Raw genomic sequence first — 27,636 nt, forward strand, 5'->3', positions numbered from 1 at the left:
GCACTGTTTGGTAAGTCCAATAAGCTAGCTTATAGCTTATTGAACTAGCTTATAAGCTTGTTTGAAAAAAATGTGAAGTGTTTGGTAACGAGCTTCTCTAACTAGCTTATAGCGCTTTTTGGGATGCTATTTCAAGTAGCGTATAAGCTTATAGCTTATAGCTTTTTCATTTTATTCCATATTTACCCTCATTAATTTTATTTATTTATTTTTTAAAAATTATAATAACTACCCACTAACACTTACCCAAAAAAAAAACTACCCACTAACCATGTATTTTTATGTCATTTTGTACTTACAATAGCTAAATTTGCCAAACACTTTAATTTTATTCTACCAGCTTTTCAGCTATAAGCTACTAGCCATCAGCAATCAGCTATAAGCTAATTTTTCAGCTATAAGCTAGCTTATCAGCTATCAGCTAGCTTATAGCTTATTTTTACCAAACAGAGTGTTTTATATCATGCATGTACTTGATGTAATATTTATAGTATTTTCTTTGGTGTAGACTGCTGTATTTTCCCAAGTGGGTACAACTTGTGCTCATCATGGGTTCTAAATTTAATGAAAGATTCTCTTTGCTTTTGAAAATAAAATAAAAATATATTACCCCCAGATCCAATAACTTACAGGTTACTACTTACTACAACTTATTTAGAGGAGAATTGGTTAAATTTAGAGTAAATATGGAGACTAAATATGCATTTACGTCAATTTTAAAATAAAACAAAAATATTAAAATAATAATAAAAAAAAATTCTTATGGGTTAGTTTGATGGTGAAAATTTGAGACTTTGAAGTGTGCTTCTGACAAAGTTTCAGATTTGAATCCTCTCAATACTACTTTTTATGTTAAATAAATTCATATAGAACAAAACTCTGACTTTAATTGTACTCTCCAGAGTCTCCACTAGTGGATGGTGAAATTAGACTAGATACCAGTTTCAAAAAAAATAAAATATAGTCTTATCTGTGTAAATATATGATTTTATTTTCTTTAGATTCCATTATCTTTTTTAGAAGACTCATTTTAAAATGTCCATTTGCATTAGGTTATGAAATCTTAGATTAGTGTTATTGTGGGCATAAGAAGGATCCACATGCATTGGAAATGTGTGCCCTTTTAAGGATCACGAGGGTAATTGGAATTTGGCCAATTGCTTGAGTTGACTTTATTTGGTCACAACGCCGGTGTCCCATAAAATGTCAGTGACAGTTGACTCAAATTGGGATTGGAGACTTTTGTTGGGATGAATTTATAGGACTCTTCATTGGATAGTATATGGTGCCTTGTCTTGTGCTTACACCAATATTTTTAGGATAAAGGGACATTTTTTTTTTAATGGATAAAACTACATGCTAAATAATTTAATATAGAAATATTCGTCTTAAAGTTAGTATTTTAATTTTTTAAAAGCTTAAATATTATTTTATTTACAATTTTTTCCATTTTAAATTCTCTAACATAAGTTATTAAGACCTATGCAACCAAAAAATATGTTCTAAAGACCTATTGTTTTTTTTTTAATAATGAAAATGCTAATAAGTACAATTCTGAACCATTTATTAAAGAACCACATATAATAAATTTTAAAATTTGTGTAATTAATTTTTTTTAAATATAAAAAAATATTTTTTTATTACAAAAGTTAAAAAAAAAGCTAATCACGAAGAAAGAAAACTAAGGCCCCGTTTGGATTAGCTTGTTTTTGAGCTTATGCAAACAACTTATGCAATATAAATTAGGTTTTGGCACTGTTTGGTAAGTCCAATAAGCTAGCTTATAGCTTATTGAACTAGCTTATAAGCTTGTTTGAAAAAAGTGAAGTGTTTGGTAACGAGTTTCTCTAACTAGCTTATAGCATTTTTTGAGATGCTATTTCAAGTAGCGTATGAGCTTATAGCTTTTTCATTTTATTCCATATTTACCCTCATTAATTTTATTTAATTATTTTTTAAAAATTATAATAACTACCCACTAACACTTACAAAAAAAACTACCCACTAACCATGTATTTTTATGTCATTTTGTATTTACAACAACTAAATTTGCCAAACACTTTAATTTTATTCTACTAACTTTTCAGCTATAAGCTACCAGCCATCAGCTATCAGCTATAAGCTAGCTTATCAGCTATCAGCTAGCTTATAGCTTATTTTTTACCAAACAGATTATGTTATTTTATAAGTTCACACTAGTGAAAATTGTATTTTTATAAGCTATTTTATCATAAACTACCTTGACAAACTTATAATAATACATAAATATTGCATAAGCTGTTTGCATAAGCTCAAAAATAAGTTAATCTTAACCTAGCCTAAGAATGAATTTAATTCAACCTACACTAATTTATTTTTGATCGATATTATGTCAACAATAAAATAAAATAAAATAAAAAATAGAGATCCACAATAGCAAAATGTAACACAATTAAATCAACTTGGAGATCCTAAAAAAAATTCATGCACAATATTTATACATAAAGAGACTTCTGTCAAAATAATGCACATGCATTCTCCATCAAAAGTTATAATACATTACCCATCGTTCAATAAAATAAAATATGGGTGATGCTAAGCGATACTTTCGGGACACTTGTTATATATATTAAAAAGGGAAATTAAAAAGAAAGTTAAAACTACAAAGATAACATTTTTGTGTTATTTGTTATCCCGTCTTTGTGCAGTGTATTCTGTTGTGTCATCTCTGTGCGGTGTATTTTGTTTTCCCGTCTTTGTGCGGTGTTCATTTATTTCAGGTTGAAGGATTAGATCCGGTCAAGTACAAATCTATCCAATGTCGACTTTTGTGTCATCAACGCTGCAGATCTGGGAGCATGGACATTCCAGACACTTCAATATAGTCATATATGTAGGCTTATGTAATTTGCCGTTTTATGCTATTAACATGGATGCTGTGAGTTTGTTTGCAGATTCATCCTTTTCGTTTTTAGCAAATTTGAATTTGTATTACATCGATGTACTCTATCAGTTTGAATGAATGAATATCCTTTATTTTTAGTAAAAAAAAAAAGATATTAAATACACAAATTTCAAGATAAAATTTCTATACTAATATGCTTAACTAGTGCCCCGGAGCACTGTTTAGCATTTTCCAATAAAATAACAACCTAAGCATATTCATAAATTTTTTTGGTCTCAAAGGAGTGGCATTTGATCCTAGTTCGCATCTTCACTAGCTCAAGTAGGGTTGAGATTCAATTTCCAAGATCTTAATTCTCTCTCTCTCTCTCTCTCTCTCTCTCTCTCTCTCTCTCTCTCTCTCTTAAACATTTTGCCTTTAATTTTAAATTGTTAGGTCGAATTCCATAAACAGGGTTCAAACTCCGAACCCTCCACTTTACGCGTGTGAGTTTCTAATGACTTGCCATTTCGTTTGTGTAAAAAAAAAAAACTACATACATTCTAAATATAAGACTACTTTTCTATCAAGTGATAGGAATTATAAACATGAATTAATAGAGTAATATGGTTGGAGCACTAATTTTTTTCTCATAAAGAAAAATAATTAAATAAATTTAAGGAAATACAAAGATAAAGGGACAAAGAACCCTAGTCTCCCAACTAGGAATGGAAGGAAAACTCAAATCCGATAGATTCATCCGAACCCAAACTCAAGTCAACGGGCGAAACCCGAGTTGACTGGGTTTGGGCGGCACACGAATATATGAGTGTGGGTTTGGGTTGTATCAAACCCACACCCGAAACTCATTCACCCACTCGTTTATATATTAAATTATCTATTTAACCCTATGTATTTTACTCCCTTTTAAGTTTTTGAATGTTATACTGGTGCATGCTGTAGTGATGACAATATTTGATGAATTGTTTAGTAAAAAAATAAACTATTTTGAAATTTACAAACTATATTGTCAAATTATGCTACATTATGCATTTTATCAAATATAGTTCAGGTCGGGATTGAGCAGATAATCAATTATGCGTGTTCTTGTTACGGGTTTCGGGTTTGGGTGAAAAAACCCGAACCCAGCGGGTGCGGGTGTGGGTTTCATTTTCCCACCCGAACAACATTTGGGTTTGGGTGGCACCCGTATATATGAGTGTGGGTTTGGGTAGTATCAAACCCGCACCCATGGACACCCATTGCCATCCCTACTCTCAACAAACGAACAACTCAAATCCAAACGGGTAATACAAATAGACAATTCAATACAAGTGGATTTAACGCTATTTTAACAAATGAACACCAACCGCGAGTACAACCGAGCGAACCCGCATACAAAATGCGAAACCAAGTTGCAAAAAATAATGGTGAGCAAAATTTTGCGAGTTTGGCGAATGGACCAACAGTCAACACGGAAACAAGTTCACGTATCATCAACTCCATGCAACGAACATTAGCTAGCATTAACATTTCTTTCGAGTCAAATATTTAAGAGTCAAACAAAATGGATGGCGAGGATAAAACAACGACGAAGGCCGTAAACCCAGATGGATTTAGAATGAGTTAAAATCGAATGGGTTAAGACAAGCCCAACCTTTTGGTGCAGAGGATGACAACTTGAAATCCAATGATGACAACTTGAAATCCAATAGAATTAGCTAGTCGCAAGAGCAACAAACTACACGATCCTTACGGACCTTGGAGAAAAATGGGGTTTGGATATTGCGGATGAGGGCAACACTGGACTTTAAAATCGTCTCTTAATAAGGGAGACACTCAGTTCTCTTAAAATTTACATGGTTTGCTCTTTCAGTTTATTTCATTTATTGCGGATTAATTGGGATAACTTGGACACATAAATACCAATTTTTTTTTGGTATTAACCATCTGAATATCAGAAAAATAGAACTCCGATAATTCAGAATTCGACTGCGATGTAAATAAAATATGACACCATTTTAATTCCATGCGAAAAAGTACCTATCTTTTCTCCTTTTGAGAATAAAATAGTACCTATCTTTAGCTTGACATACCTATTGTGATAAACAAATAAACATATAGAACACAATCTATATGAGTCAACTATATATATTTCTTTTCAAAATGTTTGTTTGATTCTTCATTTTTGGGGTCTTGAAATAAGATACGAGAGGCAAATATACCGGAAAATTATAGATAGAATGCATGTTTATCTGCCCTATAGCGCATGAAAGAATAGGCCTTACTAATAGATCATGCCACTAATTAATAAACTAAAACATCACACTACAAATCAAATTATTGACTTATATGATGTAGCTAACATTCATAATTGATTTAAAGTCAAATATCTCCCCTCACATGCCTACATGTTAGCGCCAAAGGGTGGGTGTCTAATATTAATATGGCTTAAATATCACATTGGTTCCTATATGTATGAGTTTTTTGGTTTTAGTTCCAGTATCTTCATTTTTTTTAAAACGTCATTGAATGTGCAAATTTTGTTGATTTTCGTCCCTTTAGGTTGTGTTTGTAGCTAATTCGTAGCTAATTAGCTGCCAATTAGCTACAAATGCAGTCATTTTTTAATGGGAGGGACGAAAATCAACAAGATTTGCACATTCAGGGACGTTTAAAAAAATGAAGATACAAGGACTAAAACCAAAAAAGCGCATACATACAGAGACCAATGTGATATTTAAGACTATTTATATTGGAATGTAGGGATTAAATGATGCGGATGTTCCTTTTTAATCTTTGCATACAATTTGATCTTAGATTAGGATGTTCCTTTTTGACGTTATATACAAAGATAATTATTTTGTATTTTTTGCATTAAATCAATATTTACATATAAATTATCAATATTAAATCAATTGCATTAAATCAATTGCATTAAATTATCAATATTTACACACCGATGATTAAGTAAGATAGAACTTAAAAGTTCAAGTGAGATATGAAGGTACCGTTTGCTCTAATTTTTTTTTCTCTTATTTTTTTTTGGGAGTAAGAAGATAGGTCAAACAATAATTTTTAAAATCTCTAATAAGAAAAAAACAGCTTCTATATTTTAAGAAAAATTATAATATATATATCAAACATATCTTTTAATCTTATTATAATAATATAAAAAACAACCTTTCACCTTTTTTTTTTTTTTTAAAAAAAAGTAAGATTTAGAAAACAACTTCCATTTTAGTTTTAAAACTATTACTTCTAACTTTATGGTTAAAATAACTTCTACACCTAAAAAAAAAAACTGGGCTAAACGGTACCGGTTAAACATCAGGATAACCCCCTATTAATAATGGTTGACTTTCGAGCAGCAAAACCCTCATTTCTTCTTATATACTTCCTTCGTACTAAAATACAGTATACGTCTTTTTGACCATATTACACAAATTAAGAAATGTAATTAATATTGTATGGAAAAGAGAGATTATAAGTTAGTTTACAAAATTGTCCTTCATTAATCGTATGAAAAATATAATAAATTGAAAAATTGAAAAAAAAAGAGAGCAATGAATAGTTAAGAGTATAATCGGAAAAAAATAACATTAAATGTTTCATTGGTATTGTAAAACGACTTATAATTTAATACAATTTATTTTTTCAAAGCTACTTATAATTTGATACGGAGGGAGTACATGGCATAGTTGTGTAGCGCATATGGCTTGTGCTCTATGCTCTTACCCAAGATAAGAGTTGTTTCCTTTCAAAGGTGATTTCAACAACCTTTTTCATGTCATACCCTAGCCTTCACTTCTATCCTAAGTTCTTTTTTAAGGTTATCTAATCATTGTGTAACAACAATTTCACATTTTTTGTGGTACATCCATGTCAGTGTTGAGTCTCAAGTATGAGCGGATAAACTCCACATTGACCATGAATGAGAATAATATTAAATTTATAAGATTGTTGGGTTTCAAGTGTGATTGAATAAGTTCCACTTGAGTTTCATGTGTGACCCGTAGACCTAATGTCTTGAAGTTTTAGATAGAAATATATGTGACGCCTCTCTCTTTTATATGATCCTGGAACATTAACTCCATTGTTTATCCCAAACTTTCATACTCATCTTAGAATCACATGAGAGCTGTTTTAAATATGTTGAATCAAAATCAAGTTCTATGACATTGTTCAAGTCCGTAGTGTATGTTAAATTGTATTTTACGGCAGGAAAAAAAAAAAGAGAAGAAATATTTAACAATATTCAAATAAACAATAGAGATAATTGTCTTAGTTTGCAAATGGCACTCAAAATATATAAGGATTTGCCTATTTCATCCCATTTTGAAGTCTTGCGAGAACCATGCCTATTGGTCCTTCTTTAATTACCTTATACAATTATACTATTTTCTTATTGTTGTGAGTTTGAGAAACTAGCATGCGTATTTTTTTTTTCTTTGGAGGAGCATGCTTATATAATCATAATCTTCCATAATTTATAATTTTTCATTGAAACTTGCATGCATCCATCTTTGTGAAAGAGACTTCTGTGACATTTGCATATGTGACTTCTTTCTAAAAAAAATAGGCAAGAACATATTAGAATAAAAATGTGTAAAATATACATTGCTCATTTATTTAATTATATGTATATACGTTTCTTATTATAATTTGGGATTATATATATCTATATGTCATTGTTTACTTACAATATAAATAATCTATTATTGATGGATGACTTCACAAATGGTAAATACTTTGTGTAATGTATGAGTATGATTGTGATTATTTTTTGGTACTTATTATGTGATCATGATAATTAGAATGCACCATGATGCTTAGTGATGAACAAACTACTTAAAATATAGTGCATTGAGAATTATTCAATTGTATATTTATTATTATTAATATACGAGTTGTAATTGTTTACTACATAGATAGATAGATATATGAGAAAATGATGAATATAGTATTGAGAATCATGATTCAAAAATAGATAAATAACTCAAAAAGTCAATAAATATTAACAAATTAATAATTTAGGATATGATGTAACTTTGACAAAGAGATTAATATATAAAGGTTGGTAATAATTAAACTTAGATCCAGTTTGTAACAATTAAGCCGGATAACAACCTAAAATTGATCCGTTAATCTTAGTTCAGCTGATAGCAGAGACATTTATAAAGAGATTGAAGTTTGAATTACAAATTCTCAAGTCGGTTTGACTTGTAAAAGAAAAGTATTGATCACATAACACAGAATAAAATAGAACAATAGGACAAACATTTAAAATATTGTCGGACAAAAAATTATTTTGGTATTTTAGACAATTTGCACAAAAGACGAAAAAATTTATTTAGTTTGAGGTACAAATTTTTTAGTTTATGTCCGGTTCTTTTGGTCCTCAGTTAGTCTAGTCTCAAGAACATTTTTAAAATCAACCTCAATATAACAAAAATTGTCATATCCAATTCTTTATTTTTTAATAGATCAAATGCAACCTTAACAGTGGGAGTTTAATCATCAAACTATTTTTTTTTATAAAAAAACTAAGACTACGGTTTTTGCTTGTTATTGTAGACTCAATTTTTTTTGTTTTGTTTTGGCCATCAGTATCCAGCCCGTTGACCATCTAATTTGGTTCGAGGTCAGTTCTGACATCAAGTGGTTACAGTTTTTTCAATTGCAGTTGCGGAGGATCGAACCGTGATCCTCCCTACCAAGTCTAAAATCAATTACCACTAAATCAACTAACAATTGATTAGACTCAAAATATTTTTGTTGATGTGATAATTTTTTTTGGTTTTATTGATGTTGATCATTTTGTTAATGTGTAGTATTATTTAAAGTATCATTATTAGCATACTTTAAGCATTAAAGCTTCTTCTGGTCTCGGTGAACCTGAAATTCAAGTTTGTCTGAACTTTCGAGAAACATAATATAGAGAAACATAAGTTAGGGTCCACATACACCCTCCATTATTTGACCTATAATTTTGCTGCTAAGGTGTGCTGTATGACAAGTTTTTGGTGTTATTATGGGACCCCATTTAAAAGTCAATCCCTTATTCTTATTTTAATAATAGTATAAATGTCATACTAAACATCAACCCAAAAAAAAAAATGTCATACTAAACTAATTAATAAATTACATGTTAAAAATATATTAAACTAAAAATTTAGTTATTTAAAAATTAAGAAACATTTTTGTAATGTTAAATATTTATAGCTGAAGTTTACATTATATACTCCAAATAAATACTTTATGTTTTATAATAAATATTATTTCTGTCTTAAATTTAAGAAAAAAAATTCAATTATACCTAAATATTCTTTTGAATAAATAATGATTTATCAGATGATATTTATCAGATATTTTGAAAGAACAATTAACCATCAAAGTCGAGAGATTTACTGAATCAGCTAGAATTACTAGAAGTTGAGTCTAGAGAGTGTTAAATAATATATATGTTTTTAGGCCGCAAAAGTTAATGTGAATTAGAATAATAAAATATTCAAATGGTTTCGACTAAAGTTATTAATAATCAAACAGTCAAATAACCAATTCAAAGAAAATTATCAACCTTTGAAGCACAAGACACACTAGTTGAAGTTAACCTAAGAACCCTCTAGGATCCTAATGCCTAAAAAATTAGTGGATTACTAACTAAGGTGGAAATGAATCAATTAGAAGGATTGATTAACGTACGCTACAAAAATTGTTTTGTGTGGAGCATCACGAAATGCCCGATTTGGTTATGGAGCTAGTCGAAAATAGTCTACCAATCAATGAAGCGTGTGTGCCACATAAACAACCTCTAAGAAGATTTAATCCTCCGATATAATTAAATAGCTAAAAATAATACTCACTTAAAGAAAATATCGCTATCAACTGGCCTAAACTTACGAAATTATAAAAAACTACTTATTATTAATGATATATGAGAACCTCCACCAATCATATATAGTCTTAGTTGCGATTACTATTTCATATTGTCTCGGGAATAATGTTTATCATTTTCCTTCATATTATAGTAGTTGTTGTTACCATCCTCATATCACCACCGTCACGTTGGTCCTTCACCCACAACCATTAAACCCACATATTTTAACCATCGATGTCAACAAATATAAATTAACGGATATATTTTAAAAGATAAAATATGTAATTATATAGTTGCCCTCATTTTTTTTCCATCTGACATCCCAATTGTTCTTATAATTCTTTATAGAAAAATATTAAACAGTGTATTCAGTGTACTGTTTAGCATGATTTTTTTTTATACCATCAGTATCCGGCTTATTGAACCGTTTAATTTGGTTCGAGAATCAGTTCTGACATCAAGTGATTTTCGCCTCCTCCCGATCGCAGTTGAGAGATCAAACCGTGATTCTGTTTACCAAGTCCAGTATCAGTTACTACCGGACCAACCAACGATGGGTCTTCATGACCTTTCTTTAATTTATAATCATCATACCACTAAGATTATTTTTTTTTTGGTTACTTACCACTAATATTATCTTTTAATACACATTTAATTTAATTTAATTTGAATCTTAAATTTATATTTGTTTTTTTAGATGAATTGTAATTAGAATTTATCCTTACTTTAATTTACTGCTACTACATGAGGGACAACAATATTTTGAATTTATTGAGAGGGATAGTACTTTTTATTTTTTGCCATTAAACGAAATGAAAAACACTATTAAAATTCAGATACGCTATAAATTTTGAGTTGAAATTAATTCAGAAAGAAATATCTAATCTAACAAAATCAACAATTATCAGTTAAGCTAAAACTTATGATTAAATACAATTTTATTATAACCAACAAAAGGTTTTTTATTGTCATACTAAAAGAAAAACAAAATTCAGGTCATATATTTTATAAAATGTCACATTATGTAGCAATCAAACGAAGAAATAAAATAGTGGTCTCACTACTAAAAAAAGATTGTACGTCAATCAGTGTCAATAAGTCAATTAAGTAGTAGAGTTGAGAACAGAGGAAGGTTAACATGATCCATATGGAGGAGCTCAACATGGCCAGTAGTACACAATGGGACCATTAACTGGGTAACATGATGATTATTGTTTTTAATTTAAAATGTTGATAATAATAAAATTATTAAGGATTTAATTTTATATGTTTATTTAGAATTTCATCATTAATGTAGATAAGTGGAATGTCTAGTTACATATAATTTTTACGGATCTTATGGCAAAATTGAGATTTTTTATTATACTAAATTTTCTTGTCGTCCTTCCTCTTATAAAAATTTTGATTGAAGTAAAAAGTTCACTTAGAGTGTTGTACAAGTCTAAGGGTGTGTTTGGTAATACAAATAAGCTAGCTTATAGCTTATTATATGAGATTATAAGCTTGTTTCAAAAAATTAGAGGTGTTTAGTAACAATCTTTTTTTACTAGCTTATAGCTTTTTTTCATATGCTATTTCAAATAGCGTTTGGGCTTATAACTTATAGCTTTTTACACTTTATTCCATTTTTACCTTTTAATTTAATAACTACTCACTCTAAAAAAGAAACTACCCACTATCAATTATATCATTTTATATTTATTAACCACTTTAAAAACTAATTTTACCAAACACTTTAATTTCAATTAGCTAGCTTTTCAGTTATCAGCTATAAATTAGTTTTTCAGCAATCAGCTAACTTATCAGCTAGCTTATAACTTATTTTTACCAAAATAGACCCTAAATAATTTGGGGCTTTGCACCCTTTATATATATATAAATAAAATGACGCTAAATAGCTAGGTCATACATATAAGATATTAAAAAAATTAATAATATTTTAACTACTAAAAAAGAAAGAAAAATATTATGAGATACTTTTTTTAGCCAAAAATGAATATTAAGTATGAGATATTCTCTACCATAAAAAAAGATATTGAAACATTTTTGGTCAAAAAAATTATTATGAGATATTTCAAAATCAAGACAAAAATTATCATAAACTATGGGCAGTAAAAAACCGACAATTCAATGGGACTTGGAGAGAGAAATAGGGAGAGAAACCGGGAGAGAGTATGAGAGAGAAGGGAAAAGGATTTTGTACATAACTATGTTAACACAGTAATTGATCAAGACGGTCAATTTAAAATAAGTGGTTGAGATTTTAAACAGTGAGAAATTATAAAAATTTGTTCTGCATGATTAAAACCTTCCGATTATAGATCAACGACCGAAATCTAAAACAGCGGCTAATTACGTGATGTTATTATCGTAGGCAATCGAGATCAAGAGAGAAGTCACATTTTTTTAGTCTAAAAATTGAGTCTAGTTTCATTTTTTATATTATTATGGTAATAAATAAAAAATGTCTAGTTTCATTTGATTTCTCACACTACCTTCATATTTCAAAGAGTATATAAACAAGTGCTAGGTATATGTGAGCTCATACAAAAACATAATCTTCTCTTCCTAAATTTCTATCTCCTATCATCCATTTTTCTTTTCTTGGGATTAAGAATTCTCATTCAATGTCCCTTTAGTCCTCTTTTTCTGTCCCATTGAAACTTACACTTATTTTGCCTATTTTCCACTTATAAACTTTGTAGTGTTTTTTTCATCTATTTTTGGCACAACATGGCCGCTGGTGAAAAGGGTTCAATCTCACTAGATCAGATCAAGAATGAGACTGTTGATTTGGTATTTAATTTCTCTCAAACCCTTGTTTTTTTGTTCATTGTTTTCTCAATAGTTATTTGTCACTTAAAACTATAATATCTTGCATTAAGTTTTAATGAATATTTTTTTTCATTTCATTTAATTATATATGGTTAAAATGACACTCTTTGATTTTGTTGTTTGGCTTCAATGTTATTGCTCAATATGACTCTAATTTTTTTTTTTTTTTGGTTTATATGAAGTTGAGGATCGAACCTACGACCTCTAACATACTAAACCCCTCGCCGACCAGTAGCTAGATCAACCCTAGTAGCTTAATATGACTCTTTGATTTTGTTTGGCTTCAAAGTTATAGCTTTCTTCTTCTTCTTCTTCTTCTTCTTCTTCTTCTTCTTCTTCTTCTTCTTCTTCTTGTGCATGCTTCCAAACCCAACAAGAAACTGAGTTATTTTATTCTTAACTCTCTTATTTTTGGCTTCTTATTACTTGAATCACATGAGAGGTGTCTCAATTATTTTTTCTAAGCATATATATAAAATATTTTATTTTTTCTATTTGAAAGTTTCATTGCATAGAAAATGAATAACCACTGTCAAAAAAAAAAAAAAATGAATAACCAAAGTTGTCAAAAGGGCAGTTATGAATTTGCATATTAGGGAAGGTAACATGCAAGGTGTGAGAGAGGCAGAAGTAACATAACAATTGTTTTCATTTTCTTTCTTGAAATTTTCCTACATTTAATTATCATTTTTTTTGGTGATTAATTATCATTTTTTTTAGTTCTCCTTAAATATAATTCCTAATAATGGTAAAAATGTATATATTTTTGCTTATGAATAAATCTGGAATTTTTTTTATAGGATTCCCTCCCTATCAAAGAAGCCTAATTAGAGAAAGAAAGACCAAATAATATAAAACAAGTAAAAAATCAATTATATTTAATGATTATACATCAAATTGTTATTTTTTTTCTTCTATTTTTCTCTCTTGAAATGGACCTCTCATATAGAAGAGGATCCAAAGTGGCATGTGAGTTAACAGTTCAAGAAATAGAGTTGAATTGAATACACTCTGTAACCAAAAAAAAAAAAAAAGAGTTGAATTGAATACATCTCAAAATTTGCACCCATGTATTTAGGGTGTATGTATGAAGTGATAATTGAACATATTTCTCAAGCTATTTTATCCATCATGTGTGCCTTGTTTGGTGGAGGGAATAATTAAGTACTTTTCCGCCATTTAAAAAAAAAAAAATTAAGTACTTTTCCGTGGTACTTTACTTTTTCCTTTGTCATTTTACTAACTCATTCAATAATAATTCATTAATACTATTTTTTTTACGATGAGCTGATAATCGAACTCAGGACCTAGTGTCTGCCCTGACTTTTTTGAGGCCATATGCAAATATAAAAAGTGACTCTTCAATAAATAAAAACGCAATTTTTTTTAAAAAAATCATTGATTTAAATTACAAATATTTTGTAACTATTAAAACGAGTCATTTTTAAAACATTTTTTTGTAGGAAATTCGTCAATTAAGTAATGTATTAAATTTTACACTCCCTAATTTATTAAAACTACAATTCCATAGAAAAAAATTATGGACTTGACAATTGGGCTTTTACAGTTTGCTGTATAATATATTTATTTTTGCATCCTTAATTTACTAATACTACTACTCTTAAAAAAAAATTGAGGCCTTATTTTTAGGAGGCCCGATGTCACAACACATGTTGCACATGAGTGTAAGTCAGGCCTGCCAGAACTTCTAACATACTATTCAAATTCCTCATCACTAGACCAATTTCAGTGTTTGACCTGACTACTAAAATAATTTTAATTTTTGTGTCTATGCTTTGATCATTAATCATTGTCGGTATATTGATTCATAATAATAATTTGCACATTAACATACTAAGTGTTGCTATAAGCAGGAAAAATCTGTAACCGTAAGATGTTGATTATATAATATGTGACTCAATTTGAGCATGTAGAGAATGTATTAACTTCTAAATAATCTTGTTCACTAACATGATAACTTAATTTGTTTATAGGAACGTATTCCAATTGACGAAGTTTTTGAGCAGTTGAAATGTACAAGAGAAGGTTTGTCCTCTACAGAAGGAGAAAACAGGATTCAAATATTTGGTCCAAACAAGCTAGAAGAAAAAAAGGTTCATTCCTTTATCACCATATAATAATAATAGTAGTTTCTTATAATCTACGTAACACTTTGACATTTCAGATTGAAGACATGTTTGATGTTCGATATGTGTTAGTATTTGACACTGACACATGTTGTGTCTGATGTTGACTTGTCAGTATCACGCATGGTATCGTCATCGTGTATGTTTGGTGTTTGATGTTCCATATGTGTCAGTATTTGACATTGACATGACACTGACACATGCTGTGTATCGTGCATGTATGGTGTTTGTGTTAATGATTCATAGACTATGATTGTGATGATGTTATGATTTGAATGATGTAGGAGAGCAAATTTCTCAAGTTTCTTGGGTTTATGTGGAATCCATTATCATGGGTGATGGAAGCTGCAGCTATAATGGCAATTGCTCTTGCAAATGGTGAAGGGAAGCCACCAGATTGGCAAGATTTTGTGGGAATTGTTTGCTTGTTGGTTATCAATTCCACAATCAGTTTTATTGAAGAAAACAATGCTGGTAATGCTGCTGCTGCTCTTATGGCTGGTCTTGCTCCTAAGACAAAGGTAAATAATAAATCAAAAGTTCTTTTTGTCTATTTTGTTCCTCATGAAGTTGTTTGAGAAATAAGTTAGACGTATTTAATTTCTTTAGTATAAAATAGGAGAATAAGGGTATGCTTGAAATGACTTATTTGAGCTTATCTTCTGACATAAGTACTTGTGACTGGTTAGGTTGATTGAGAGAGTTTACGGAAATAGCTTATGGCGTGTCCATAATTGTTTTCACCTTATTTCCATAAGCTCTCCAGGTCCAGGACAGCTTATAAAAGCAGCCTATAGCTTATATGAAAATAATTTGACTTTTTAATAGAAATGATTTATAAATGATAAGTGCTTATGCTATAAGCACTTAAGTTGTTTATCCAAGCAGAGCCTAAAATGTTCAACTCTAAAAGGGTTGTTTACTTACAAGGAAGGATATGAAATATAAGTGTATGTTTGGTTTCAGAAAACATTCAGTTTTTACTTTAGAAAATTGTCGTTTTTTGTACAAATATTTGAAAACAAAACAGGAAACAAAATAAAATCTGTTTTCTCAAACCAAGCAAGCCCCAACTCTCTGCTTGTTTGAGCATTAAGAGGTGACAAGTTTAAGCTTTTTTTTTTTCCCACTAATTTCAGGTTCTTAGAGATGGAAAATGGAGTGAGCAAGAGGCTGCAATTCTAGTCCCAGGAGACATCATTAGCATCAAACTCGGTGACATTATACCAGCCGATGCTCGTCTTCTAGAAGGTGATCCTTTAATGGTTGATCAAGCAGCATTAACAGGAGAATCACTTCCAGTAACTAGACATCCAGGACAAGAAGTTTTCTCAGGCTCAACTTGCAAACAAGGAGAAATCGAAGCTGTTGTTATAGCAACCGGTGTCCACACATTCTTCGGAAAAGCAGCACATTTAGTTGACAGTACAAACAATGTTGGACATTTCCAAATGGTTCTCAAAGCAATTGGAAACTTTTGTATCTGTTCCATTGCTGTTGGTATGTTGGCTGAGATTATCGTCATGTATCCTATTCAACACCGCAAATATCGCGATGGAATTGACAACCTTTTAGTCCTTTTGATTGGTGGAATTCCAATTGCTATGCCAACTGTTTTGTCTGTTACAATGGCTATTGGTTCCCACAAACTTTCTCAGCAAGGTGCTATCACAAAAAGAATGACTGCTATCGAAGAAATGGCCGGCATGGATGTTCTTTGCAGTGACAAGACCGGAACACTTACTCTTAACAAATTGAGTGTCGATAGAAACTTGATTGAGGTGTTTATAAAGGGTGTCGATAAGGAACATGTCATCCTTCTTGCTGCTAGGGCTGCTCGAACTGAAAATCAGGATGCTATAGATTCTGCTATCGTTGGAATGCTTGCTGACCCTAAAGAGGTTTCCATTTTTTTTCGATTCATAACAATAGTCCTCAAATTTATGGTTCTAAATTGTCCTCGAGTTTAAAACTATGATTGAGTTTATTAATAGAAAAGTGACGGCTTGAATTCGATATTTGACATGTTGATGACTTGTGCAGGCGAGAGCCGGGATAAGAGAGGTGCATTTCTTGCCATTCAATCCTGTTGATAAGAGAACTGCTTTGACTTATATCGATAATGATGGAAATTGGCATAGAGCTAGCAAAGGTGCTCCTGAACAGGTAACCTTTGTGTTCATGATTTGTGAGATTGATAGTTACTTCTTTGATGCTAACATACTTTTATATTTGTGAACAGATCATGAACTTGTGTAACCTTAGGGAAGATGCTAAGAAGAAGGTTCATGGTATTATTGAAAAGTTTGCAGAAAGAGGACTACGTTCACTCGGAGTTGCTAGACAGGTTTTTGTTTTTTCGGCACATGTTTTGAAATTTGTATTGAAAATAATCATTTCATATCGTTAATATAAGCCTATATGATTCTTATTTGCAGGAAATTCCTGAGAAAACAAAGGAAAGTGCTGGTGCTCCATGGCAATTTGTCGGTTTGTTGTCTGTGTTTGATCCTCCTCGCCATGACAGTGCTGAAACCATCCGTAGAGCTCTTCATCTCGGTGTAAATGTTAAGATGATTACAGGTAACTAAACAAAATAATATATTTCTGGTAAAACGACTTAATTATCTTTTTAGTCCTATAATATACACTTTTTTTTTTCAGTCCCCGTAAAAAAATGTATTTGTTTTAGTCCTTGAAACATGGAATATTGTTTTCCAATGTTTTAGGGACTAAAACCAAAAGAATCATCTTACATGTACTAAAATGTAAATTTAAGCCAAACATTTATAATCAAACAAGGTTTTAAATGAAGGTCTGTGACTGCAATCTGGTTTCTGTTGTCCTAACTGCAACACGACCGCGATTGAGGCTCCATCGGCCGCATTTGACTGCAATTCTGTGCAATATGAAGGGTCACAACCATTACTCCAAAGGCTATTTACAAAACATTATCTTTCTTGACTTATATTCTGCTTTCTAGGTGATCAACTGGCCATAGCTAAGGAAACTGGTAGGAGACTTGGTATGGGAACCAATATGTATCCATCTTCTACCTTGCTTGGTCAAGACAAAGATGCAAATATTGCCGCAATTCCAGTTGAAGAGCTGATTGAGAAAGCAGACGGATTTGCTGGAGTTTTTCCAGGTTCATATTCTTTTAGCAACTAACTATTGCATAACTTATGCCATTAATTTTGTTTATCCTGATATTCTTTGAATAGGTGTAGTTTCTAGCTTTGAAACACCGACACATACACAAACACAAGACATGTCAGTGACACATAATAATTTAAGAAAATGAAAGTGATTGAATGTAATTGTGTCGGTTGGATATCCGACACATTTAACTAATTTGAAGTTTCAGTGCTACATAGGTTCCTAATTATGTCCTTAATATCTCCTTTTGTTTAATACTGCAGAACATAAATATGAAATTGTGAAGAAATTACAAGAGAGGAAGCACATTTGTGGAATGACTGGAGATGGTGTGAATGATGCTCCTGCATTGAAGAAAGCTGACATTGGAATTGCTGTCGCTGATGCCACCGATGCTGCACGAGGTGCTTCTGATATAGTCTTAACAGAACCTGGTTTGAGTGTTATCATCAGTGCAGTCTTGACAAGTAGAGCTATTTTCCAAAGAATGAAGAACTACACGGTTAGTTGCATTACATGCATGTTCTTTTTTCATTCATCATGTCAAACATTATTTTCATTTGACACCATTTTCCTTTGTATTTCAGATCTATGCAGTGTCTATCACTATTCGTATAGTGGTAAGTAAATAGTGTCGATGTGATTATATATGTGATATTTTATGACAAGGTATATGAATGCTAATGAGTTTGGCTTCTCTATTTCTGAATGCAGTTTGGCTTCATGTTTATTGCATTGATATGGAAATTTGATTTCTCTCCATTCATGATTTTGATTATTGCCATTTTAAATGACGGTAAAATTCTTAACTTATACTCTTCGTTCCTTTTTATGTGTCGGTTTTTCAGATTACTCTTGTTACTATTTATTTGTCATTTCCAGAGTTCAATGTAATATTAAATTTTCATATCATCCAGGAACAATCATGACAATTTCAAAGGATAGAGTTAAGCCATCTCCAATGCCTGATAGCTGGAAACTGAAAGAAATCTTTGCAACTGGTGTCATGCTTGGAGGTTACTTGGCATTGATGACTGTGATATTTTTCTGGATAGTGAAAGACACTAAGTTCTTCCCTGTAAGAAATTAATCACTTTACCTTGCATTGTATGTGTCCTTATATTTTTTTCACCTTCAGTATCCGGCCCACTAGACCGCCTAATCTGGTTTGCATTGAATTTGTCCTTATTTTAATGTTCATGTGTTGACTCAAAATTGATTGTAAATGCAGGAAAGATTTGGAGTTAGAGATATTCATGACAGTAATGATGAATTGACGGCTGCTTTGTATCTACAAGTTAGTATAGTTAGTCAGGCTTTGATCTTCGTAACTCGTTCGCGTAGCTGGTCTTATATCGAACGACCTGGAATGCTGTTAATGGGTGCTTTCCTCATTGCTCAACTGGTAAGGATCCAAGCAACTGTAATGTGCCTAATTTGAACTTATATACTAGTGTAAGTGTTTCTGAGATTGTTTGGGAGAGCTAGTGGAAACAACTTATGACATGTCCGAAAGCTATTTTCATATTTTTATGTTAATAAGTTCTTATTACTAACAAAAATTGCATCTTCATAAGTTGTTTCTTCATAAACTACCTGATAAACTTATGAATAGAACTTAAAAACTTATTTATCTGCATAAGTTGTTTTACACAGGCTCAAAAATAAGTCTATCCAAACATGCCTTAATTCCATACTCCAGGATAACTAGCTTATGAAAACAGCTTATAGCTTATATGTCAATCACGACTTATTTTGAGGTTTTTGTATTGTTTTCAGATTGCTACATTAATAGCGGTATATGCCAACTGGGGCTTTGCAAGAATCCAAGGAATTGGTTGGGGTTGGGCAGGAGTCATCTGGCTCTATAGTATTGTCTTCTATATTCCTCTTGACATCATCAAGTTCGCCACTCGCTATGTCTTAAGCGGCAAAGCATGGCTAAATCTTCTAGAAAACAAGGTAATTTCCAAATTTCAGTTTTTTTACATATACTTTATTATGTTGATGAAGTTTTTACGTATTAAATTGGAACTTCATTTGAAAATGTGTGTATTATAGACTGCCTTCACTACCAAGAAGGATTACGGTAAAGAAGAGAGGGAAGCTCAATGGGCTCATGCTCAACGGACACTTCATGGACTTCAACCACCAGAAAGTTCTGGAATCTTCAATGAGAAGAACAGTTATAGAGAGTTGTCTGAGATTGCTGAGCAGGCTAAGAGACGTGCCGAAGTTGCTAGGTAAGCAAAAATAACATGCCTAATTTATGAAATATTCATAATCATTACTATATGAATGTTTCTCTGGTTCCAATATATGCAAAAACTTGAATTTTTTTACTTATATTCAAGACAAGAGAAAGTTTCATAATTTGTTATACTTAGGGAAAGTTCACAAATGGGAATTAACAAATACTTGAAATTTATCCTTTTACAGGCTTCGCGAACTTCATACCCTTAAAGGACATGTTGAATCTGTTGTGAAGCTGAAAGGACTGGACATAGACACTATACAACAACATTACACTGTGTGACATAAGAAACACACAAATGTTGTATAGTTAGTTAATTAAGGAGCCAAGATTAAATGGCACACCTAAAAGAAGAGATAAATTGCCATTAGGTAGGGAGAGAAATCTTGTGATATGTCTCTCCCAAGTGTTTTACTTTATTGTTAATGTATTTTTCTAGTAATCTTTTGATGCTAGAAACATAGTAGTTTTAGTTTCAAGCAAACATTATGCTAGCTTCTCTATGCTTTTGAGTCCACCAATTTCTCAATTTGTAGTTTTCATTTTTATTGTATGTCACTTTAGAAGTGGCGGTTATTAGACAAAATGAGTTACCTATTGGAATCATGTTGTGAATAAGAGTTTATTGAGGTTTTAATGGCATAATGAAAAATTTCAAACTTGGTCTCAACTCTAAATATTGTTTTCATATTATTTAGGCAAAATTACATTTTAGTCTTTTAACTTTATTTCAGAAAACGACTTAGTTCATTATTTTTTTTAGTAACACTTTTGTCCTTTTTCATGTTTCAATATAAATTTCAAGCTTCTAATTTATAGTTTTATTTATTTGTTCGCTTTCAATCATAAATGTATCTTACGCCGTAAAAAAACATCATAGATTTGAAGTGTGAAAAACCATATACAAATATGGATAAATTACCAAAAAGGACAAAAATGTCATAAAAAAAGATAAACGACTAAATTGTAATCTGAAATATAATTTTGCCTATAATTTATAATGTATGTCTTTTAGAAACACTATATCACAAGAAAATAATTTTCTAGTCAAAGGAAAAATTAATATTTTTATTCGTAAAACAGAATTGTGATAAATATAAGGTTCATCCAATTGGTAAGAAGTTAATTTCATATTTCAGAAAGGCATAGTTCATTTATCGCTTCCAATGTGGGGTTTAGTTTTTAACCACTAAGATACTTGATAAAAAAAATTAAAAGATTTTATTTACTCTTATATCTACATGATTTATTTATGGAGAAAAATGGAGAAAATTAAATACATTTTTGACTTCCTAGGACAAAATTGCTGTGAATTTATTTGTAGGGTTCAAAGAGTTATGCATAATAATATTGTGTCTCTTAGGTCAATGAATGTGGTTTTTAGGAGGATTGGATATATATAATTGGAGAAGAAACTTTTTTTTAAAAAGACATTAATTTAAAATTGAATTGGTGAAGGGTAAAATTTAAGTTACCAAAATCATATTTTAAATTATGATATTTTACTTCTTTTTTTAATAATTGTGATTGTTTTTTTCTTATGATATGGACGGAGGGAATAGTTAGCTTTGAAATTTAGCATTGGCTAAAGATACTGACGTTACTAGCTTCAGCAGGTTCATTTTATATCCCCATGTAGCTTCGGACTGACCGACGCTACATTGTTGAATCAAAAACTAAAATGACATTCCCACCTCACTCTATCTCAAAACTTCTCTCTCACTTTTTTTCACTGTCTCCTCCCTCGTCGCACCGCGACCATCAAGTCATCAACCACACCAGGTAAGCACTTTGTGATCCCCTTGTTAAAAAAGTGAATACTTCCTTTATCTTACTCTCATTCATTGATTAGTAAACTACAAGTTAGGGTTTTAGTCAAAACTTTAATTCGGGTTTTCTTTATGAAGCGCAATGAAAGTATAAATGCTTTGTGACTTAAAGAAAATGATGATTAAGTGAATTTAGTTTTTTTTTTTTTTTTTTAATTTTTTTTATATGGTTTGATTTTTGTTTTTGGTAAGATTTTGTATACATGTAGAGATTTTAGGAGATTCTATTGCTATTATTGAGATAAATATTAAAACATCTATCTTTCACTAAATTATGTGTTGGTGTCAGACACCGACACTTATGATTACGCTAAATTATGTCATTTTCTCAAATTATTGTTGGTGTCAATGTTCGTCTCGTGTCTGGTGTCCATGTCTATGTCCGTGCTTCATAGATCTTTAACCAAGGTTAACCATATAAGCCCAATGTCCTAGGTAGGACCATGATTTTGTTGAAGCTCTAAAGTGTAGCTTTCACAAAATCACGGTGGCACAATTCATCTAAACTCAAGGATAATGTTAATATGCTGTAACAAAACAAAATAAAAGTGGAAAGATTGGATAATAAAAGGTGCAATTTTAGATGATAGTCATTCTTACCGATGGTATCTTAGCTAATAACACGTGATGCCAGTAGAGTTATGATCACTAATAACACGTGATGCTAATTTTATTTATTTAGTCTAGCTAGTTTATTTCTCCTTAGTCTATTGATATTTGTTGTTGCCTGAATGTTTTTAATCTGTATTTGCTGCATTTTCAACAGTGGGGCTTGTTGTCTAGGATTTTTATCCATTGTTCTATTGGATTTCTAGGTTGCTGGTTTTGCCTTTATTTTCCTAGTTAGTGATTAATGTTTGCCTGAGCTATCGAGGTTTCAACAAACTCACTGTGATATCGAACATGCACTTAATTGGTATATAATTTCTGGTTAGATGGCTGCTATTCCTATTTGTGCTTTTCGAATCTTATACACACTGGTTGATGAATTCCGTGTTTTCCTTGTAGAAAATGGATCGTACTTGGATGTATAATAGAGTAAATGATAATAGGTTTGGATTGAAAACTGAGTTTGTTCGTGGTGTTAAACAATTTGTGAAGAGGACTATCAATCGACCTATTTACTTATCTGAGGGAGGGATAAGGTGTCCGTGTGTAAAGTGCAAGTGCATCAAGTTAAATACTCCACCTATGGTCAGGTATCACTTATACAAGCATGGTTTTCAGCCAAACTATTTGATTTGGACTGATCATGGAGAAGAGAGGCCAAATATTCATAAAGGTGGTGGTTCAAATAGTAGTGGACTTGTGCATAATTGCCAACGTAAGAGGAAGCTCCAGACGAAGATTGGTGAAACCAGTGAAGATAGTGCGCATGAGGTGGATGAGGCAATGAGGCTTCAGTTGTCACAGAAGTCTATAGGGAGTTGTTCTCGTGGTCAGGTTTATGACACTGCTGACGTGTCTGCAACCCTCCAACATGGATCCACATCACTTACAAAACAATCTCAAACTCCTTCTACTCCTCCCGTGAGTGGTTGGTCTCCGGAAGAAGATAGGTGGACTAGCAGAGTTGAGAAGACAACTCACAACACACTAGTTGTGACTCGAGAAGCTAAAGAGATGGCTCACTATGCCCTAGTTGTGGCTCGAGAAGCTAATGAGGGCATACAAAAGGTACAAAATGATTTCGATTGCTTCAAGTCAGAGTTCATAGAGCACTTGGAGGCTTTGGAACGTCGTCAGTCAGATGGTGCATCATGTAGTTCCGGTCATTCTTGTTCACATCCTCGATATGATGATGGTGATGATTTGGACGACCAATCATTAGACGGTAATGCTTGATTTTGTTACCTGTTGTTTTTTCTGGACAACGAATTTACGTAAGGTGATTTTGTTACTCTTTTGTAATCGTTGGAAAACCAATCTATTTTGTTGCTTGATTTTGTTACTTTGTATGGTGATTTTGTTTCTGCATTTTAACTATGTATTACCAACCACTATTGATGCATCCTTTTTCCATTCTCTGTCTTCTTAACCTTATCCTTCTTAGAGTTTCACATGTATTTCTTTGAATGTTTGTGTTTCTACTTTTGTTTAAAACAATGAAGTACAATATTTATTATTTTTAAGTATTTAAAATCTAGGACTTTACAAATGAAAAATGAAAAGAAAAAAAGAACATGTTGAATCTTCATACAAAGGACATGTTGAATCTGCTCAAGTGTTGTGAACAATATTATTATGTGTGACTTACGCTACACAAATGTTGTTGTAGATAGTTAAGGGGAAAATATTGAATGACATACCTAAAAAAGAAGAGATAAAATTGTTACGTAGCGAGAGGAATGTTGTTGTATAATGCCAATGTCAAGAGGGATGTAGAAGACAATACTATAGAGCCAGATGACTAAAGACACTTCACAGACTTCAACCATGAGTAAGTTCTGGAATCTTCAATGAGAAAAGCAGTTATAGTGAGTTGTTGAAATTGCTGAGCAGGCTAAGAGATGTGCCGAAGTTGCTAGGCTAAGAGATGTGCCTAAGTTGTCTGAGATAGCTGAGCAGGCTAAGAGACTTGCCGAAGTTGTCTGAGATTTCTCTTCCGAGCAACTTCGACACGTCTCATAGCCTGCTCATAAGTTAGGCATGCTATTTTTGCTTACCTAGAAACTTCGGCACATCTTTTAGCCTGCTCAACAATTTTAGACAACTCACTATAACTGCTCTTCTCATTGAAGATTCCAGAACTTTCTGGTGGTTGAAGTCCATGAAGTGTCCTTTGAACATGAGCCTCTCTTCTTTACCATAATCTTTCTTGGTAGTGAAGGCAGTCTATAATTTAATTCATGATATATGTATCAGCGACAGTGAAAACTTTTATGTAGCAACAATACAGCAACAATAATTCATGATATATGTAGCAGCGAAGACAAGGAAGTGGCAGGTAGATGTGCAATCGTGATATGAACATTATGGAATAATAGGAACAGTTGGCTATGGAATAATCAAAAGAAAACTGCAACTCAATTAGGAATGCAAGCCTCTCAAGTATGAAGTGAATAGTCGACAACAAATGATGTTACAGTGCATCAACAACATCGATCATCAAGGGCAACAACAACAAGTGTGGCAACCACCAAGCTTTGGTTGGCGTCGACGCCGGCTTTCACGATCAAGGAAGAGTAGCAAACAGGGGCTGATGTATAAGAAATTATGCAGGGACAACATTAGACATTGAAAATTATTCCATTAATGACGCTGAAGCACTAACTTTGATGGAGGCCATTCAAGCTGCTATAAACATAACATGGAGCATATCATTTTTGAATGTGACTCACAAAATGTAGTGAATGCAGTGCATGCACAGAATAGAGGAAACTCTGAGTTTAGTATAATTATATCCGGTGTTAAGAATTTGCTAAGTTTACATTCCAACTTTGAGGTGAAGTTTGTTAAGCGTCAAACAAATTCGGTTGCCTATTTGTTAGCTAGGCGGCCAATTCTTGGTCTAGACGCAATGCTTTTCAATTGATTCCCCATTATATTGAGAACACTTTTAAATTTTAACTTTTAAGTAATGAAATGAGTTAAGTATTAGAGGATAGTTATTATTTAGATAATATTGTAATTATTATGTAGATAGCAAATAGTCATTGCCAGCTATAATACAGTCACAATCAATTTGTTATTATTGTCATTATAGGTTTGAGATTAATTCTCCTCAATTATAGGATATTGAGTTGTATATATGTAAATGATACTTATCAATATTAATCATTCAAAACCTCATAACAGTACAGTACTGTTACTTTTATACAACTCAATATCCTATAATTGAGGAGAATTAATCTCAATCCTATAATGACAATAATAACAAATTGATCGTGACTGTATTATAGTTGGCAATGACTATTTGCTATCTACATAATATTTCCAATATTATCTAAATAATAATTATCCTCTAATATGCCCCCGCAAGATAAAGTTGCCGTTTGTAACTTTAATCTTGGATGAAATGTCATTGAATTTGGCAGTTCCAAGTGGTTTGATGAGGATGTCAGCAAGTTGGTCTTTGGTTGAAACATGTGAGACCTGTAGTTGTTTTGCTTGCACCTGCTCTCGTACAAAGTGATAGTCCATGGAGATGTGTTTCATCCGAGAGTGTAGGACAGGGTTTGCACACAAGTATGTCGCTCCAACATTATCACAAAGGATTTTTGGAGGATTGGCCATAGGGACCTGAAGTTCGCTGAGAAGATTACTAAGCCACATGACTTCAGCAGTTGTAGTAGCAACAGCACGATATTCTGCTTCGGTGGATGAGCGAGCTACCGTACGCTGCTTCTTTGAGAGCCAAGAGATGGGGTTGCATCCTAGGAAAATAATATAAGCTGAAGTAGATGTACGATCATCAGGATTCCCTCCCTAGTCAGCATCCGAATAGGCAATGAGATTATGTGAAGTTGTAGGTTGAAGAAGAATGCCATGGTTGATTGTAGTTTTGAGATATCGCAAAATTCTTTTGAGATGTTGGAGATGCAGTGTGGTGGGTTTGTGCATGAATTGTGCAAGTTTGTTGATGGAAAAGGATATGTCAGGTCTTGTGAGGTTTAAGTATTGAAGTGCTCCAAGAATGCTTCTATATTCAGTAGCATCTGTAGATGGAGTGCCATCATGTAGCTGTAGGGTAGCTGTGGCTGAAAGTGGTGTTGGTGATGGCTTGGCACCTTCCATGTCAAACCGTTGGAGAATGTCTCTAACATGTTTGTGTTGTGACAAAAGTATGCCTGAAGTGGTTGGAATGATTTCTATGCCAAGAAAGTAGTGTGGAGCTCCCATATTCTTTAATGAGAATTTTTTAGATAAGTTGGAAATGAATTGGTGCATGAAGTGGTCATTATTTCCTGTGAGCAGTAAGTCATCAACATACACAAGAAAATAGGCAAGAATACCTCCGGCTGCATAAATGAAAAGAGATGGATCACTCTTGCTACATAAGAATCCGTAGGACACCGTGAAGTTCTTCAACACATCATGCCATGCACGAGGTGCTTGGCGAAGACCATAGATAGCTTTGTGTAGTTTACATACATAGTGCGGGTGTTGTGAATCCTTAAGTCCAGGTGGCTGAGTCATGTAAACTTGCTCTTTAAGAGATCCTTGAAGAAAGGCATTGTTAACATCAAGTTGATGCATTTTCCATTTGTGTCCTAGAGCAAGAGTGATGATAATTTTTATTGTTTGGGGCCTAACCACCGGAGCAAAAGTTTCATGAAAATCTACTCCATGACGTTGAGTAAAGCCTTTTGCAACAAGGCGAGCTTTATATCGATCAATAGAGCCATCCACTTGCCTTTTGATGCGAAACAACCATTTGCATCCCACAATATTGGTGTCTTTTGGAGGTGGGACTAGTGACCATGTTCCATTTCTTACTAAAGCATCAAACTCGTCATAAATGGCCTTCCTTCAATGATCGTGTTTCATGGCTTCTTTGATACTTGAAGGTTCAACATTCTCTGCCAATGGATGCTTTGTAGCTTGAAAAAGTCTTTTAGGCTTGAAAATATTATTTTGTGATCGAGTCACGGGCCTACTCGGAGGTATGGGAGCTGCAGGGGGGTTAATTGGCACATGTATTTGAACAAGAGGTGAAATATTTTGAT

The 27,636-nt window shown here is 32.2% G+C and overlaps 2 protein-coding genes across 4 annotated transcripts; both read left to right on the forward strand.

Annotated features, from left to right (window-relative positions):
- Positions 1 to 12,209: 12,209 nt before the first annotated feature.
- On the forward strand, positions 12,210 to 20,797 carry LOC123883014 (plasma membrane ATPase 4-like). Of its 2 annotated transcripts, XM_045931692.1 has the most exons (16): positions 12,210 to 12,539; positions 14,573 to 14,692; positions 15,010 to 15,246; positions 15,865 to 16,626; positions 16,769 to 16,891; positions 16,968 to 17,072; positions 17,164 to 17,308; positions 17,709 to 17,873; positions 18,148 to 18,386; positions 18,472 to 18,504; positions 18,599 to 18,680; positions 18,802 to 18,962; positions 19,116 to 19,289; positions 19,664 to 19,846; positions 19,946 to 20,127; positions 20,324 to 20,797. In XM_045931692.1, the coding sequence occupies exons 1-16, from the start codon at positions 12,477 to 12,479 to the stop codon at positions 20,418 to 20,420; spliced, it is 2,871 nt and encodes a 956-aa protein (XP_045787648.1). In that variant the 5' UTR covers positions 12,210 to 12,476; the 3' UTR covers positions 20,421 to 20,797. The 2 variants fall into 2 exon arrangements, with proteins under 2 accessions (XP_045787648.1, XP_045787649.1); XM_045931693.1 differs by lacking the exon at positions 12,210 to 12,539 and having other exon boundaries at positions 14,575 to 14,691; positions 15,008 to 15,246.
- Positions 20,798 to 21,739: 942 nt separating this feature from the next.
- Positions 21,740 to 24,000, forward strand: LOC123885326. Of its 2 annotated transcripts, none has more exons than XM_045934602.1 (2): positions 21,740 to 21,920; positions 22,976 to 24,000. In XM_045934602.1, the coding sequence occupies exon 2, from the start codon at positions 22,979 to 22,981 to the stop codon at positions 23,810 to 23,812; it is 834 nt and encodes a 277-aa protein (XP_045790558.1). In that variant the 5' UTR covers positions 21,740 to 21,920; positions 22,976 to 22,978; the 3' UTR covers positions 23,813 to 24,000. The 2 variants fall into 2 exon arrangements, with proteins under 2 accessions (XP_045790558.1, XP_045790559.1); XM_045934603.1 differs by lacking the exon at positions 21,740 to 21,920 and adding an exon at positions 22,865 to 22,883.
- Positions 24,001 to 27,636: the final 3,636 nt, after the last annotated feature.

Source organism: Trifolium pratense, linkage group LG5, assembly GCF_020283565.1.
Source record: "Trifolium pratense cultivar HEN17-A07 linkage group LG5, ARS_RC_1.1, whole genome shotgun sequence".
Lineage (NCBI taxonomy): Eukaryota > Viridiplantae > Streptophyta > Magnoliopsida > Fabales > Fabaceae > Trifolium > Trifolium pratense.